The sequence below is a fragment of the Adiantum capillus-veneris genome, chromosome 30 (genome assembly GCF_014529385.1).
Source record: "Adiantum capillus-veneris isolate H3 chromosome 30, ASM1452938v2, whole genome shotgun sequence".
Classification (NCBI taxonomy): domain Eukaryota; kingdom Viridiplantae; phylum Streptophyta; class Polypodiopsida; order Polypodiales; family Pteridaceae; genus Adiantum; species Adiantum capillus-veneris.
In genome coordinates this window covers 39663837-39682832 of record NC_140960.1, presented here as the reverse complement: position 1 = coordinate 39682832, position 18996 = coordinate 39663837, and the positions used below count along the sequence as shown (strand labels likewise).

The window sequence follows — 18996 nt, the reverse complement described above, 5'->3', positions numbered from 1 at the left end:
TAACTGAGAAACTGAAACTCGGAGAGTATGGCTCCTCGTCATCTGTCATGGCTACAAAAACTAATCTGATAACATATATACAATACGCTAGTTCACTGTTAGCTATTCCTCCACCTTGGCTATTGGTGCTTCCTCCACCGACGTCACCATTGCTAATGCAGATCGTGATGGACAGATGCAGCTCCTTGCTCTACCAACAGAGGGGTCTTCCTCATCGGTGTGAGCCTTGCCGCGATGCCTTGCCCACGACCTCTCCCTATCGACCACTTCATCGACGCGCTGCCACTTGCAAGCCTTGCTGTTCCCTGTTTCCACGTTGCTGCTATTCATGCGCGCTTTCTGCTTCATGTCCCTAACCGTCCTTGGCTGCGGCGATGACGATCCTGCACGAGGTTCGTGAGAGGGCCTCTTCGAGGCATTCCTCTCCACTGCAAGCTTCCAGGCTTCCTTGACTTTTGCCATGACTCGGGCAAATTGCCATGATCCTGGCCAATACAAGCCTGCCCTGAAGGTAAGAGCTATCATCACTCTCTCTGAGAGGGCGACTGTGCAGAGGAGTGTAGAGGCACCCACTCTTTGCGGTAGCGTAGGAAGTGCCTTGATGCGCACAAATATAGCTTCTTGCTGCAGATGAATATATGTTTACTGCCGTCTCTACACCCTCTGGAATCTCTTTTTGAGCGCCGTCCCACAACAGGTTGTAAGTGGGTGCAAGCCATGCCGTGTATCGAAGTTGGAACCTCATGCTTTCTCCAACTTGCAGCGTCCACCTCGCCGCCATGTTCCTCGCAGACTCACACGAGCGGCGCTAATTTTTTTTAAACAATCCAGCTTCGCTGTAAAATAGTCGACTGACGTTATTTTTTTAAAAATCCACTTCGCAGCATGTGGCTGCCCTATTTTTGGTTGGGATTTTTTTTGCCCTGCCGAACCCCATTTCTATCGGTCGTACTGAGGCGGCCTGAAAGGGGTGTCTCAAATAAGAGATGTGTGTTTCGCACAAGAGAGGGTCAACCCCTACAAGGGCTACTGTAAATGCTTTCGCGTGGTCCTGAGGGTCAACGCTGACAGAGTTTGGCAAAACCTCCCTTAGTACTAAAGACCACGGGGTCATTAATGAAGACCAAGCGGTGGGATCAACGATGCACTAGTAGGTTCAAAATTCAAAAACATCTTGCACCGTTAGGCATGATCCGAGTTTACTTTTTTTGGCCGAGTTTACTTTTTTGCGTTTGTGTCTACTATATAACTGTTTGTTTTGCTCCCAATCGTCGATCCCATCTCTCTCACTTCATAAAATAACCCGTGCCACTTAGTGACCAGGGAAAACCTCACCGCTTGCCCTCCACAAGATTTGGAGCGGGGGTTTTCAAATGGGATCAACGGTGAGGGTCATTCGAGCCGTCGGACGTGTTTTTGTAAATTCGGGACGAAAAGTAAATTCAGACTAACTTGTAAATTCGGGATTCGAGATTTGCACTTGAGCTTCGAACCCACGACCTACCTCGTGTGGTGCTTGTGCTCTAACCACCACGTACGCATGTGTTCATGGAAGTATGTGGCATTTCAGTGCCACATATGTAAATGCGGATCGATACGTAAATTTGCATCGTGAGAATTTATAAATTCGAACCGTCCGATCGCACGGCGTACAATGTGCGTGCCTCACCATTCTCACCTCCACCCTTAATCCCATTTGAAGGGGCCCGTGCCTTGAGGACCGCTTGAAGACGCTCACGCTTGGGCAAACAATCAACTAGAGCGCCTGCGAAAGCCAAGGCTGAATCGGCTGATGATAAAGGGGTTGCGCATATGGTTAACGGAAAGTACTACCCGTGCGAAACGTCTCTTAACAACAGAAATGATTGGCTCCGAGGTGGCAGGCGTCTTACGTAGGTCTGGAGAGAGAGGGGGGCGTCGACGTGCGCGCCTCCGACCCCATGATCGAGGTTTCGCAAAAGGGCAGAGCTACAACCTTTGAGGACGTCATGGTAAGCTGCGAGCGAGAGAGAGAGAGAGAGAGAGAGAGAGAGGGGGGGAGGTGCGCGCGCTCACACACTCAGATCGGTCGGTTCAAAGTGTTTGAGAAGAGAGATCTGTTGTTGCGTAAAGTGTTTGTACCGCAGCTTTGCTGTTTAAGCTTTAAGCAAATTCTAGACGACCCATTTTGCACTCAAAGCATCCACATTTCGGAACACCCCTTTTGAGAAGAGTGTCGGTAAGTTGTAGATCAAATTGAAGCCATGTCAGACGCTACGTTCACTTCAAGACGTAGCTCTTGATCATGTACGAGACAGCGATAAGAGGGTCCCTTCACCTCAAGGAGTAGCTCTTGATGATGTGCAGAGTAGAGATTATTTACCTTGAATGATCACATTGGGTAGCTAATGTGTGCAAATCTCTCTGAGACAGTATCGAGCTGCGGGTTCCCTCACCTTTGTTTGAGGCAGAGCAGTGTGGACGTCTACTAACCTCTCAGGTTCTGCATGTTTGCTCAAGTGCTAAAGAAGCATTGAGAAAATGCTTTCTTTTATGCAAACGTCATCTCTGTACGCATGTGCTATTATCGTCCTCCTCTTTCCAATAGCACTCAATCCGAGTCATACCTCAGCTAAGGATGTCTATTACTTGGGTTTTTTGTCTCCTTACCCCTCACCAAACGGGGATTCCCTAATACCCATGCAACTTGCTCAACAATGGTAAGCTTGGTTTTCTTCGTCATTTTTAAGAGAGAGAAATTAATGGTCATGCTTCCTCATACATGTATCTTTGCGCATGTATTTATAGGAGGGTGATATGCTTATTGGTCATGTAGTGCAAAGGATTCAGTTAGCAATGTGAATTGTTTCCCTTTCATCTCAGTACATTGCAGGTCTAGCCAGATTGTCATCAGAGATTGAATTATGTTCTCTATACCAACCAGGGGTTCATGCTTTATTCACTTCAATTCTTCTAGAAACTTAGAGATCATCATAGAGCTGCATAGTGGAAATTTCTGAGTCGAGCATTTGCTTGAACAGAAAAGTGAGTGGCCGGCTAAGAAGTTTTTTTTTTTTTTGGCTGAACGCTTTCATTACAGCCAACGCATTGTGGGGTCCTTTTAAACCAAAAACAGAAAGAGACAAAATTGCAGAATTCATGTATATCAACAGACATATTTGTTATTTCAACTCATCAAATATATGCTAGGTCAAACTGCACTTTCTGTATGGTGCTAGTGTAGGTAATTCCCGAATCGTTAAATTACACTCATTTTCTGTGCAAGCTTATCGATCAGGAATTCTATAAAGAGCCAAAGGGTCACTCATCGGTTTTGCCATCCAAAACAACCATCTTCTTTTTTCTAGAATGATTGCCTGTATTCAGTTTGATATACGCTTTGATTTCAGGCTCCGTATATAGAGGAAGCTGCGTGCAGCTCACGACCAGCATCCTAAAAATAATTAACAGCCAACGCTAATACCTCCCAGTATGCATTTCTTGCAGCCATAGAACAGAACTCTTATGAGAAAGGCTTTGGCTTTACTAACAATGGACATCAAATCCCAGAGAAATTGCTCAGCAAGATAAGCATTGTCAGACTTTGACATCTCAGTTGGTAGGCGGTGTAGTTTAGGGGATCCTATAGATGGGATAGATTGCCTATAAGAGGAGGTGGTTGGGTGGAGAATAGCATGCTGGAGTTCCCCTGTCCTCTCATATCTAGGATCACGTTTGGCTACTCAATTTAGAAGCAATGGGCAACTGTAAGGGCGCACAGTTTTAAGCAAAGGGATGTAGGTTCAATTCTTGTGAGGCCATGGTTGGGCACACTGTAACATCAATGAGATTGTGGAGTTAAAAAGTTTTAGGGATCTTGTTAAGTTAAGCAGGGATACTCCACAAAAGGCTCTTCGTCTTCTATGGAGAACAACACCAGTTTTGGGATTTACTATGCATGTGGAGAGTAAATGTACCCATGGGCTTAAATACAGAGCGCCAACCTTTTGTTATGTGTCATAAGCAAGTTCAAATGTTAATCAATGGCTTGATTGATCTGCATTAGAAGGAAGCATTCGAGTTTTTGAAAGGAATTGCTTGAGAAGAGAGAGCAATAAGTTTTGCTCAGTTAAGGGCATCTTGCTTCAGGTAGGCTCTACTATTAGTCTGAGCTCCAGGTTAAGGTTCCTTTCGGTTTCTAGAGGGTGAAGGTGCTGATATGGATGCTTTTGAGGATGATTTGGATCCAATGGGTATGCATAATGTTACTAGGATGAAAAATATGCCTCAACATATGGGCTATTTGATGAGGTACATGTGTCTGCTGCTAATGCAGTGGATTATTATATTTCATATAATACTAGGGTCACATCATGATTTCACGGTCGTATGAGAGCGAAGATTCCATATATTTGCATTATGTGGCTGAGGAAGACTATGTTTGTACATGTCAGTTGTTTGATGAGATATCTCCCATAACTGGCTTCAATATTGCAGGAGAGAACTTTGTGATGATGTTACACAAGAACTGAACGAGGATTTGTGCTTAAAAAACTCTGGATCGTATGAGTGGTTATATGACTTTTGTCCATGGGGTTGATATGGATGCAAATCTAGATAAAGAGCCTATCGAGGATATATTCAATGCGAGGCATAGGAAACTTGTTCTTGATTGTCATCTTGTGGAGCTCCTTGTAGTCTATACACAAACGAGAAGACCCATCTTTCTAGCGGACAAACAAAATAGGAGTAGCAAATGGACTCACACTATGTCGTTTGAATCTCTGGCCACCGGCTCGGTTATTTACGGCTGCAACTCCTCTTCTTGCGATTTGTTCAAGCGGTAAGGAGCCTTGCTGATGGGCTGTGCTTCCATGAGTTCGATGTGATGATCCTCCGGATGCTTGGGAGGGAGACGGGGTGGAAGATCATCATGCAAGAATAGATGCTAATACGTCTTAAACAAACCTAAATACCATTTTGTAGTCTTGAGATCTTGAGCCACTGGAGTGACATAAATGAATGCTGCTTGAGCTCCGCGCTTAGCTTGCATATGAGAGATTAGAGGCAAAGAATGGATTCCCTGCTCACCGTGAATGACCATGAGAGAGGCACCCTTCGGAGAGAGTGTAAGTGGATCATGCTCATGAAACGACTTAATGCCAAAGAAGAGAAACAACAAACTTGCGATGACGAAAAGATACTTGTTGAAGAGAGACTAGCACACGAGGACATTCATGCGTGACTAAAGAGTTCATGCCCGGAGTGAAACCAGACATCTGAATTGGAGTTGCTGGTGTGCCCTCTTTACAAGAGAATCACTAATCACATCATGCACACTGCTAGGATCAAACTAGATCACCTTACGCTGACCTTTCTCATGACCATAGAAATTAATGAGAGACTCATTAGGACGTTCCTCAAAAACTTGGGGCACACTACTTGGCTCAAGCATGACACTAACAGAAGATGTGGGTACTTTCTCAGGTGATTTCTTAAGACAATCTCTTTTCATGTGACCTTTAATGTGACATTTAAAACTTCTTTCTTCTTTTCCATAAGCGGTTCGTTCTTCAAGACTTAACCATCCTCCTATTCCTTTAGCATATTTTTCGTCAGGTGTCAACTTAGGGGCTTTCTAAGTTTTAGCCTTTCCTTTATTATCAATGTTAGGTAAAGTGTTTTGTGCTTTAGTGTAGAGGAAGATTGAGAAGAAGGAGAAGATATATTGTCGTTCTTACCATTGTTCTTGCCGTTTTGTTGGTTGTGAGGGTTCTGCGGGGTACTTGAAGATGACTCATTCTCCTAAGGCTTACCGGGAGCGATCCTGATGACAACATTGTAGTCAGTAGGGGTAAAGACTTGCACATCGTATTTGATGTACTCGTCCAGACCAAAGAGGAAAGCCTCCTTGCGATCCTCATCCGACTTACACTAGTGAACACCAATCTGCAAAATACTGTTAGGAAAAGACATGAAGGGAGTCCCATTTTGCTTACAGTAAGCTCCCCAATGTTCCTTCAACCGATCAAGGTACTTCGATGGAATAAAACGAGCATTGAGCTTGTCTTGGAAGGTGCACAGTCGTCTATGCCTCTTACCAGGCCTGATACTAATTAATGGCATCACTCGATAAATACATGGTAACAGTCAAAACTATACTGTTACTATTTTTCTTGTTCATAGCGAAATAAGCGTTCAATTGATGCAACCAAGAAAAAATCACAAAGCGCATCCATCCCACCATCATACTTACTGAAAGTCAACTTCTCAGTGGCTGGATTGTTGGAGTCGTCATCTCTACCCGGTCTACATGATGACTTGTGCCCCTCTTTGGGTGGATCGCCCTTATGAAGGGAGCACTTGAAGCTCCAACTCTTGCATGCGTTGGTCTCGTAGTGCCGACGCTCTAGCTCCATAGCTACACTCTTTCTGTTGGCGCTATGCGTTGAGCTTCACATGCATGATCACACTTTAGCTCCAAAGCTATCCTCTTTTCTTCAGGTAGCTACACGATGAGCTTCGTGTTCTCTCTCTAGAGCCATTCTTTCCCTTTCAAGTACAACCCATTGAGCCTCCTTTTCCCTTTCGATTGTGACCTGCTGAGCCTCCTTCTTCCTTTTGGCTTTGGCCAATGAGTCTCCTACTGTAGCATCATTTCCATCATGGACCACTAAGCCTCCATAGATTTTGGTGCAATGTGTGACGTAGATGGGGACGGAGGAGGATTCGGAAACGGTTCTCCTGGTGGAGGGATCTCTTCTCCAATTTCACTCTTATCACCTTCAAGTAAAGTATCCATTCCGCTTCTGGTAATGACCATGCACCGAGTACTGGGGTACTTGGGGTACATGATTCTTGGTGTTGCTTGCAATTTGCGTTTAAGAAGGCTTTTCTCTTACCCCAGCTCAACTCCTTCCTACGGATGCACCCTTGGCAGTCTTGCACTCACACTAAGGTTGCTTTTTCCCACCTCACGTCGATTGGCTTGCCGCAATGTGCAAGGTTCGCTCTCAATGAGTGGAAAAGCGGAATGAGAAGAGGGTGGACAAGCCCTTCTGTTCTGTTTTATTTGCCACTCTTTTAAAACATAAATTAGAAAGATTGACACGCCCAATTGGTCTTTGGTTGCGCGCAATCTCAACAAGCAAAAGATTTTAGTGGTTCTTTGGGTTCTTTTCTTGAGTGATGATACCGAACACTGCCAAAGCGCTCTAATACCATGTAATGTGCAAGAGAAGTGATTTATGGTGGTAACTTAGGATGAGTGCTCATTACATACTCAAGGTTCCTTTTATCTCATGACAGAGATGTGCAATAGACTCGAGAGAAGTATTTGCTCTAGATTGGACAAATGCTGATACAAAGGATCTAGATATTGAGATGTTGATGGGATCTTGCGGTAGATGCTTGGATCTGCGAGGCTAAGGGCTAAAATGCTAGGGCTGATCTGGCTTGGATTGGCAATCTGATGAAGCTATGGCTGAAATCTGCAATCGATGATGATAGATGGTTGAATGCTGAAAACACTGGGCTGATCTACAATGTTACTGGTGTTGATGCAAAAATGCTAGCGCTGATGATGCAAAAACGCTGATGCTGAAGCTGGTGCTACAAAAACGCTAGGTGCTTGGAGATCGTGGAAACGCTTGGGAGTGCTCGAGGATATTGTGGCACTAGGTGCCCATGGGGTGCTTGTACTTCTATTTGATGATCAAAGGGTGACCCCTAGGGTCACATATATATTGGAAAAGAGTTGGGTCGAGTAGCATGTGAGCTGCAGCCCCGCAACTTCAGAAGTTGCTAAAATATCACTTATTAGGAGGCTAATAAACCTACCGATATGAGGTGCTTCACATGTAGATACTACCTAGGCTTGGTAGTAAATGCTATTGTATAGGAACACTCCCCAGTGCCTACACCAAGTAGACACTTGTGCAATGAAAGGGTATGTAGCTACTCTAAAGTGCTTGGACATGCATGTCCTGTGTACAGGCTCATAGAGGTGCAAGAACACTTCCTAGGTTGTCCTAAACCCTAGCAGTAGGAGTTATAGTTTGTTCACATTCACATAGGGTTAGATGTGCACGTGACAATGATGGTAATAGTATGTGGATCTTTGACGTTCTTGGATTTTTTTTTTGTCCAAAGTAGGCAAGATGTTATGCAATCTTTATGCTTTGATGAGAGTCATAATGGATTTTTGAAGAGACACATGGCTGGAGATACGTATAGCTCTTATGCATGTGAACATGAAGGTTTTGGATTGGAAGGTATGCTATCTTTTATATATGATAGGGGTAAGCCATGTATGCTTCATGTAATGATAACATTGGACTTTGACTTGGGAGAAAATGATTTTGGTTTTGGTACGCCAAGCAAGGTATGTGGTTGCTTAGATGGCAAAATGTGTACATGGAACAATTGAAAGTGTTCCATGCTTGTTTGGGGGGCAATATATGAGGAGTTTTTGCGAGATGATGCAGGCCATCCCAAAGACTTTGAAAGATGTTTTCTAATGCTTTTGCACCTCATGGATGTAAATGAAGGATGCTTGTGGAAGGTGCACAAACGTGATGTGTGCCAGTTGTCTCTATGCATGCGTGACAATTGTTTATTCTGTTTTTGTACATAAAAGTGTCGAGGAATAAGAAAGTAAGTACTTAAAAAACATGAGAAAAACTGAACTGTTATTATCCTTTGGTCGTGAGTGAGCTTGGGTTTTCTGGGAAGGAAAGAAGCTATGTGCAGGTGTAGCTGATCTTTTCTACGCCCTTATTTGCTTCGAGGGTTTTGCAGTTAAAACCCTATGTTATGCATACGAATGGGAGAGGTTTCCTTATGTTTTCCATCACTTTTTTTGAGTTCTTTTCTTAAACTTAGAGTGATTTGGAATACGGCACGTGTTGAATGGGTTTTCGTCAAATTATGTCTATATATGAGAGCACCTATGGAGTCTCTCAATCAGGCTGTGGCAGATATACAACCAGATGGCTCTACTGCTTCACTAGTGTGCTCACATATTAAATTTTTTATCTACGTTCTATATTGGACAACACGCCCGTGTGGCGATGTGTGTACAAACTCATGCGGTGTGATTTGAGGTGAACGGCGGGCCTTTTGTATCAATAGTGAGTGATGACATGGCGAAAGCCTACGTGTTGCTCTTTGCTAGATTATAAGAAGTCAATAAGTTGCTCTTATGATCAAGATCTTTTTAGTTATAGGTTTTATCTCCTTTTGTCAGTTTAAGATTTATAAAAGGCTGTGTCCGAGTTCTAACTCAAATTCTGAGTAGGGTGCCTTGTACACTCTACTTGTAATAATACAAATAAAGGAATACTCCCTAGGGCACCTATTCGGGGGCAAATCTTCTTTGGGAGGAGCCCCCCTCTCTTGTGTCCCTTGCAAATTCTCTGTGTAATATTTTACAATTTCCAGTGGCTGTATCATGGGCAGCTGGTAACAAAAAACAACAGGAGGAGACAAGGTAACCTCCTTGACACTTGTAGCTACAAGACCCTCGCCCAGATGAGATAGATTCATGCCCTGTCTCCACCTATTACTATAGCAGAAAGCTTTGCTCCAATCCAGAGGGCTCTATTCTAGGAATTCATTTGCCCGGTTCGATCTCTCGAACTAGGCTCTGATACACTTCTCCCTATTGGGGAGAAGTGTACAATCTTTGATGGAGGCTTTCTGACTAAAGAATCCTGAAGATAGTCTCTAAAGCTGCCGATAACCAATCACCTTACTGACCAAGCAACAAGCCTCCAATCAAGTCATCGTATCATGGATTGTACGAAGAGTGTGAAGAAATTAGATCTTGACAACCAAGCTAGTGGACTCCATAAAAATCGTCAAAAAGACACAATGTTGGTGTGTTACCAGATGACTCAGGCCCTCGTATGCCCTGCAGCTAAACACCAATGTCTTCTCTCTATACTAAATGACTGTGAGTTTAGTATATATGGCTGGGAGCTCATCATCCGTCACGTTCCCCTCCCCCGCCCCCAAAGCCCCCGAGGGGTGTGGAGGACGCGCTTGTCTTTGTAGAAGATCCTTGAAAATCAAACACTTTGAAACCTTTGTATGATAACTTCTGCCGTCTACCATCAAAAAGACAACAACAAACCTTTAAAAACTGCTTAAATGGGCCAAATCAATTGGCCTTCATGAGCCTGAACCTGGACAGCTTGAGAGAGTGTCACGTGGACATGGCTTCTTCAACTTCTAGAGGCAATTTTCCAGTTTTGGAACCCTCTTGCATAAACGGCTTGTACATGTGCCATGTGGACATGCTTCTTCAACTTCTAGAGGCAATTTTCCAGTTTTGGAACCCTCTTGCATAAACGGCTTGTACATGTGTTTTGACAGATGTTGCTACACTGCGGTGGGCATCTGTCATGACTTGCATGTAGTTTTAGGTTAGAGGAATCCAACGAGCCATTCCCCGTGTCAATCGGATTCCTGGGTGGGCAGATGTGCGACAGTTTCACCCAGAAACTTAGCGGAAGTGAAGTTTAATCAATAAGTCATTTCAATGATTTATTTTGTAACTGTCTTCGAGTTTTTCCCTACCTAGACCTTAAGAGATTTATAAACCCCAAACCTCACCTATAAATGGAGTCAGAGGCCTAGCGTTTTGGCATTAGAAGAGTTAGTGCTACAAGGAGTTCAACATTTTGCAGAGCAGCAGGCAGGCTAGTGTTTTTGATCCAGATCAGCAACAGCATTTTCAGATTTTCAGTCAGCTCTAGCGTTTTTGCTTGGCGACAACAGATTAGCTTTAGCGCTTCCCCCACAGCAGATCAGCCTCAGCGTTTTCAGATTTCAGGCCTTTCTATCGTCGGAAAGCGGCTTGGATCTGCTTTCACAGTCTCTCAGCTGCGGTCTGGTACTTTCGCAGCCCATTCTCTCGCCGGCATCGAGTGCTCCCATTGCTGTCCATCTTAGGCATCGTCGGGATCTGCATCTTCAGCCCTTCATTCCTCTCACATTGGGAGTGCAATTCAGCCCCAACTCTAGCCCTTGGTGGCCATCTGCAATCCCACATTGAGAAGGATCCAAAGGTGCATCAAATCAGCCCCGGAGGTGCCTCATCTGAGGAGCTATTGCGGCAACATTCACCATTCGAGTCAATAGAGTGTGCACTTGAGGTATTGCACGTGTATACATTCCATTCACGCAATGCAAAGCAAGTACCGCATCGGCAACGGTGTGGGGGGCCCGGTTGGTTGGGACCCATCAAGTGTCATTCTCTCCCTCTCTCTCCCTCCACACATCTCTACCGCTCTCTCTTATGCCCTCTCTTCTGGGAAAGTAAAAGATTTAAGGAACCATTGTTCAAGCTAAAAGCAATCATTAACGCAAGGAAAGAAGTAAAAGATTTGTGGAAGTGTAAAACCTAGATCTTCACCATTTCAATTCCGCTGCACCTGACATTGGTATCAAAGCTTTGTGATTTTACACTAATCCGTTGATCTTTGGAATTATTTCTTTTTTCTCTAGTGTTTGAGTGTGTGCTGTAGGGTTTTGCCCAAGGTTGCTTCTCTTACAGAGGGAACTGCAGGACCTGCCATTGCGCTAGAACCGTATGCCTTGAGCGTAGAAAATGCAAACATTGTACACTGGGGGTTACAGTTGTGGTGCGTCTGCGAGAGAGTAGTTGACTTAGTGTGCGCACTCGATCACCTCGACATAAAGAAATTCGAGCATCGATATTTGCGGTTATAAATTCTTTGACATGACAGATCGCATCATTGAAGACTTGCATCGGAAACATGGAAATGTTGATTGCGAGTATCAGGATTTGTTAGCGGTCTATAACGACAATGGAAGGTACCATCCAGATTAGCCTATTAGCTTTGGAGTCTTGGCATTTTTTGAACAACCATCTTTCCCATGTGCTTGGAGAATTCCATCATTCCAGAAGAGGCATTGCATCGTCATTGATATATGCACATCTTTGGCAGCACATCAGGTCCACACCATTTGCATCTTCTTAGCAGTCGCGATAGCCATCAGAGCCAAAGGGTTCCAATCAAGGAAACCACCGGGGGAGTTTGCAACATCGTGAGCCTACATTCACAGCCACATTGTTGCAGAGACGAGGATTTGTCTAGAGCTTCCAGCATATGGCAATCTAGTCGAAGCCCCAAGAGGAGCCTCTACCTTTGAGGAGTTACTTGGCAGTTTCATGAGACATCATACAAAGGACTTGCCATGGTTTGTGGGCATTCCAAAGGACATATCTATCTTCATCTCCCATTCGGCGTTGCTCTCGCCAATCTTCCCACCTAGGGATAGCATAGGCTGGCGATAACCTTCGTGGACATCGGTGTTTGCATATCCAGCCATTCACTCATCCAGTTTGTAGTTTGGTTCACACCATACGAGTTGAGGCAGCAAAGGTTATTGTTTGCTGATAATTAACAAGGGCATTGTTGATCCAAGAGGCAGTCCATTGTTTGCGAGTAGATGCATCATCACCATCCTTGTGTTTTGGACATTTCCACATCACCTAGGGGAGTCTCTCTCTCAAAAGTCGCTGTGGAGGACATCATCTAGAAGGAACTTCATTTGAAACCATCTTATGGCGTGCATGGAGTTCGGTATCAGTACCTCACCTTAAGTAGGAGGGGATGTCATGTTTGTACACGGTGTTGCGTGCATTTCGGGCACCCTGGTTTTTGTAAATTTGTGATATGGACATGACGTGTGGTGTCAAAAGGGTATGTGGGCTTTTTAGCTTGCTTTAGCAAGCACATGTACATGCAGTGCAAGTCACTAGTGTAGCGCCAGCTGTCGGGTTACTTTATGCCCGCTAGTGAGTTTTTTGATGTGTCACTTGTATATAGCTAAAAAAAGTTCAACCAAATATAAAATATTTGTAAGTTTTTGCTCGTTATGCTTTTTGATGCAGTTTTTTTGGCCTCGACTACATAGTTACAGGGAATGGTCCTTTTCAGGTTGCCGTTCCCCGTTCCCAATCTAGCTTCCGGTTCCAAAACCTCGTTCCGTGTTTTAGACGTGAGTGTCCAAAACAGGGAACTTCATTTTATACCGGTTGCCGTTCCCTGTTCCCCGATTTGATTTCCCGTTCTGGGTAACTATGCTCGACTAGCCTTTCCTGACATGCACATCCTGCTAGAGGCTCACAAAGGTGCACGCAAGCTAGTGTTTTTGATCCAGATCAGCACCAGCATTTTTAGATTTCCAATCAACCCTAGCATTTTTGCTGTTAGATTTACCCCACTCTGCTGCTTCACACTTCTAGGTCATACATGTATGGCTAGTGTGTCTTCGGGCTGGCCACCCTTTGCATATGCATTTATAGTGCACTATCCGGCCGCTCACTTCTGTGCCAACCGCCCACCTTGTCCGGGAGCCCTCATATTTCATTTATTTCTTGTTAAATTATCTGGCATTGCCCTACCTCCCCTTGGGCACCTATTTAGGGGGCCAGGGCTACCCACTTCCATCATCTGATTGTATTGGGTCTCTTGCTCTGGTAGCAGTGTGGGGCTGATCTCCCCCTTTCCTACACATAGCGTTTGTGGTCTACTGTCTCTCTCTCTCTCTCTCTCTCTCTCTCTCTCTCTCTCACGCTTCTGCACACACGCACTCACATGGTATCAGCAGCTTCAGGCTCTTCATGGTCAGGGACGTTTCACCATCCGCATCAGGTTTCCTCCTGAGGGATCAACACAATCATTGTTTTTCTGAAAATCTGCCAGCGTTTTGCAAAAAGCGAGGCAAGTGACGAAATGTGGAGTTTTTCATCGCGGAGGACCCCCCTCCACCTGCGTTTTTGCAAGATCTCATCAGCTTTGCTTGCTTTTTTTCTCATGGCAGACACTGCCAGCCCTTTCAGGACTTCCCGTCGCCGGAAAACTCCTCCCTCTACCGGCGTTTTTCAGCCAGCAGATCTGTGTTTTCAGCAAGTTTAGGACAAGAACGTTTTTGCACAAGCAGGTTGCTGGCATTTTGGGCAGATCTAAAAAAGCTGCATTTGTTGGACAGCAAAGCAGCGTTTTTACAGAGGGAGGCAGCGGTGGGCCATGCCCACTTTGGATCTTGCCTACATCGAACCGGCTTGGCATCCGGTGCCTCGCCGGGCCTAATCCTCTCCATTTCCACCAGATTTCAGCCATATACCACTGCTGTTTTCTCTGTTTCCAGCCCACTTGGGGTTGTGCCAGGGATTCACCATCCTCCTCATACCCTGTGCACCGCTCCGGACCATGCCGGGAGCGTACGAGCACGCTGAAATTCGCTGGACAGCAGTGTTTTCATCACCTCGCAGTTGTGTTTTTGGGTGGACAGCAGCGTCTTGGCTTGTGTTTTTCACAAAGGATGAAGTTACCTCCTGCCAAGAGAGCATCCGATGGGGGTCCATGCGGTCTCTCAATGACTGCTGCAGTACCAGTATCTTCGACATTGGCGTGATCATCTACGGGCGTACGATTCTTGGGAGATCCATTCATTCCAGCCATCATTCGGCGGTTGCGCACTCTAGAGGGGGTGGTGACTTGTGAAACCGGCCTGTTAACTTCAAAAAGGGCGGTAGACTTTACTTCAAACCTTGATTTAGCTTTCACCCATTATTAGTCGTCTATTCTACCTGTACTTTCAAGACACAACACGGGGGAAAGGGATACAGGCTGCTAGAATGCACCTGTATGAGAAGACCGACAGCAGATTGGCCCCTAACTTAGGCGCCCCTTTCGTTATTTCTTTATTGCTTAAAAGAGGGAATAAACGTTGTGGTTCCCTATAAGCTGCCCCGCACAAGCTTGGCTGAATTTCAACTGTTCCGGCCCGATTTCGGCAGCATAACTGTACTAGGACCCTTCACAGTCAGTATTCCCATGCATTGAACGACTTTCCCGACGTATACGGGCACTTTGCAAAACCTGGCGAGAATCTGCAGCACGCTGAATTCTCTGTTTTCAGCCCCAAAAATGCGCCAGATCACCTGTACAACGGTCCCCTCGCGTCCCCGAACCTCCTGGGGGTATTAGAGACCGTTTAGGGGCAAAACCCTAAACCTGCAAAAATACACAGCAGGCTGTAATTTACTGTTTCTGGCTCCGTTTCGCGTGCCGGTGGCATCCGTAGCAAGTCCTCGAGCTCCCGCACCTGTAGGGCTACTTGCCCTTTGAATCGGACGAGATTTCTAGCGTGAAACCTCTTCGAATTCACTTGTACCTGCGGGGGATTAGCCGCTAGCTAATCCAATACCTGTGCAAGAGGCTCTTGCCTCGGCAATCGCGCATGAACCCACACAACTGTACATTGGTCAATTGAAAAGCCCACTAGAGGGGCATAACATACTGCCATAGGGGGGAGAGAGGGCAATGCGTAGCGTGCAGGGCATCACTCTTGGTACCGCACTGTACATAGGAGGGAAAGCAAGCACTCCATAGCTCTTAACATATGACAGGAACTTGAAAATGAGCTCACAACTGAAAATCACGTTTTTGCCTTCTCTATAAGTAGTAAACTGGCCTCAGAGTGCCAAGTGTCACTCATTTGTGCATTTTCCCGCTTTAGACCCTCGGGTCTAAAAATATCTCACCTGCAGCCTCTGTTGACTTAGCCACAGAGTAACAAAATGATCCCCATGTCAAACTGCACGTAATGACGCGAAGACATTTTCAGGTCCCAAAATAGCAGTTCCCTAAATTTTAGGAGATGCTGCCATTGTATCTTTCTAGGTCATCTGACCCCCTTTGTACACTGCAGCCACACCCAGAACTGAAATGTAGCCTCTGTAGCAAAGGATTCCACTTTGGCTAGTCAATGGCCCCACTTTGGCTAACCATAGTCTTTGTCCAACCTTAGTGCTCTCTTGCCCTTAGGCCTGGACCCCCTTTGGACAGTTCCACACTAGCTATGCCATGCAGGGTAGTTAGATTTCCCGAGGGGTGTTTCCAAAAAGTGAAAGTAAATAAATAATAAGAAAGAAATGAACAAAAAGGATAGATAGTAGTCACACGCTGGTGACATACCCCCCTCTTGAAATCTCAAACGTCCTCGTTTGCATCTATGTCGTACATGCTCACAGTCAACACTGATGTATTCAACACCTGTCGACACATGTACGACACGTACATGCTCATTGTCAACTCTGGTGTATTCAACACCTCGTCGACACATGTATTGCCTGCATGTGAACCTTGTCCGAATGACATAGTGGTAGCTTCGCACTCTGCCATTGCTTTGAGTCACTAACTTTCCAATGACAAAATGGTAGCCATACATTTTGCCACTGTCTTATAGTACACGTTAGGCCCCGTAACACTATCGAGCATACCTAAACCGACAGTTTAAGAATGCAGTTACACATGTACCCTTTAATAGAAGCAATTATTGTATCCTTGACAAACTGACAAGAAATACTCACTTCTATAGCACTAAGTACACTTTTGGACATTCCATAAGAGCAATTGCCAAACTGACAATCTGTACAGCTCTAACATTCATGTAACAGGTATTTCATTTGAGCTCACTTTAAATACCATGTACATCATTTGTTTCAGAAGCCATTGTCACACTGACAATCCATGTAGCTTTGAAACTCAAGGGGTCAAGGTAGGTTGCAGATCGAAGGCTTCAAGGTAAAGTGATAACTCCGTTGGTGACTCTGCAAGTTCACCTTCTTCCATCCACTTAGCATCCATTGGTGGATAGTTTCTGAACTTTACCAAGTAACGCCTAGCAACCTTGCCTTTCACTTTTCTTTCCTTATGTGCCAAAATCTGTCGAGGACCAAGATCTCGTCAAGTTCCTCGACTCCCGGCTGATCTTCAACTGGCATATCTTCTGGCACATCACCCACATAGGGTCTGAGAAGACTCACATGAAACGCATTGTGAATCTTCCAACTGTCAGGCAATTTCAGCCTATGTGTAACATCACTGATTATGTCGCACACTTGAAAAGGCCCATAGTAACGCATGCTGAGCTTTGGAAACAGTCTTTCCTTGCCCTTCATCTTCTTTAACCTTGCCTTTTCAAAGCGTAGAAGCACCCAATCACCAAGTGAATATACTACTTCACGACGGTGACGATCAGCTGCTTTCTTTTGCTTTGCCCGAGTCTTTTCCAAGGCCACTTTGACCTTCTTGTACATTTCATCCATGTCCTGAACATACTTATCTGCTTCAAATATCTTGTCCTTTGTATGCAGTATGGGAGGAACTTTCTTGCTACCTTCAACTATCTCAAAGGGTGCCTTGCCAGTTGATGAATGCACTGTATTATTGTATGCATACTCCACCAATGGCAAATACTGCTCCCACTTTCCTTTATGCTCTGACACATAGCACTTCAGCAGATCTAGGACAGTAGAATTTGCCTCTTCTGACTGCCCATCTGTTTGAGGATGAAATGACGAAGAGAATTTGAGCGTTGTGCCCATATTCTCAAACAAGCCTCTCCAGAACAAACTTGTCATGCGTGGATCACGGTCGCTAACAATCAACTGTGGCATGCCATGATACTCGAAAATATTGCTCATAAACAAGCGTGCCATCTGATCTGGATTTATCTTCTTCCTGACAGGAATAAAATGAGTCTGTTTGCTGAATCTGCAAATAATGGTCCAAATACCATCGTTTCCTGTCTGCGTTCTCGGAAGATCAAAGATAAAATCCATAGCAATACTTTCCCATGGTTTATATGGAATAGGTAGTGGTTACAATAACCCTGGTGCCTTTTGCCTATGAAACTTGACCTTCTGGCAAATTAGGCATTCTCGCACAAAGGCATCCACATCTCTTCTCAATGTAGGCCAGTAGAAGAATGTCTCAACCGCTTTAACTGTAGCATTGATACCACGATGCCCTGCATATAGTGGGACATGACTCTCTTCTATAACTTTGCGTCGCAATGGCTTTGTGACACACAATATGCCATGCATCATCATGAACCCATCTTTGAGAAGATAGTGTTCATGACGTTGTCCATCCATTAACTGCTCGAAGAACCTTGCAAAATCTTCATCATTTGCATACTGTTCCCTCATATCATCAAGTTCATGATGATAAGGAATTGACGCAGCTGAAATTTGTGGCTTCCTTGACAAGGCATCAGCCACAACGTTTTTCTTGCCTTCCACATGCACAATCTGAGAATGGAACATGGACAAGATATTTGCCCATCACATATGCTTCTCAGATAACTTTGTCTGTGTCAAGAAGTATCGCAAGGTCTGATGGTCTGTTTGGACAACGAAATCTGCACCTAGCAGGTAGTGTTTCCAACTTAAGAGCGCATGAATCACAGCTAGTAACTCTTTCTCATAGACCTGCATGGTCATCTCTGGCCCTTGCAAAATTCTGCTCTCATAGGCTACTACCCTGCCATCTTGCATTAGCACTGCACCAATGCTACTACCACAGGCGTCACACTGGACCACAAATGACTTCCTAAGATCTGGCAACACAATGACTGGATCTGAAGTCATCTTTTCCTTTAAGAGATTAAAAGCTGAAATCTCTTTCTGTGTCCATCTAAAGGTGACTGCCTTCTTTTGAAGAGCATGTAAAGGTGAAGCAATCTCAGCGAAATTTTGGATAAACCTTCTGTAATAGGAGCATAGTCCCAAGAAACTTCGGACATCATGCACCGTCTTCAAATCTGGCCATGACTTGATGGCTTCAACTTTTGCAGGATCCATTCTGACACCATCCTTTGAGACAATGTGCCCCAGAAAGTGAATCTCTTCCAAAAAAAACTCACTTTTCTTTGCATTGATGAGCAACCTATGACTGCGTAGCTCTTTGAACACAATGGCCAAGTGATGCCTATGCTCCTCTTCATTCTTTGAGTAGACTATCATGTCATCAAAGAATGTACCAACAAACTGCTGGTGTGGACGGAAAATTCTGTCCATCATCCTATTGAACGTAGCAGGAGCATTTGTGAGACCAAAGGGCATCACTAAAAATTCGTAAAGGCCAAACGTCGTTCTAAAAGCAGTCTTGTGCACATCCTCTGATCTAATGC

General features: G+C 44.8%; 1 protein-coding gene across 2 annotated transcripts in view; it reads left to right on the top strand.

Annotated features, from left to right (window-relative positions):
* The first annotated feature begins 1819 nt into the window (after positions 1-1819).
* LOC147417836 (uncharacterized) overlaps positions 1820-18996 on the top strand; it is a 140834-nt gene continuing 123657 nt past the window's right edge. Inside the window, exon 1 of one of the 2 annotated variants that reach the window (XM_086507186.1) lies at positions 1820-1991. Coding sequence is in view for 1 of the 2 variants with exons in the window: in XM_086507185.1 (XP_086363311.1) it covers positions 2521-2699 (179 nt within the window). In the remaining variant the exon portion in view is untranslated. Of the gene's footprint in view, positions 1992-2015; positions 2700-18996 lie in introns of those variants that run through there. The other variant, XM_086507185.1, reaches the window with a different exon arrangement.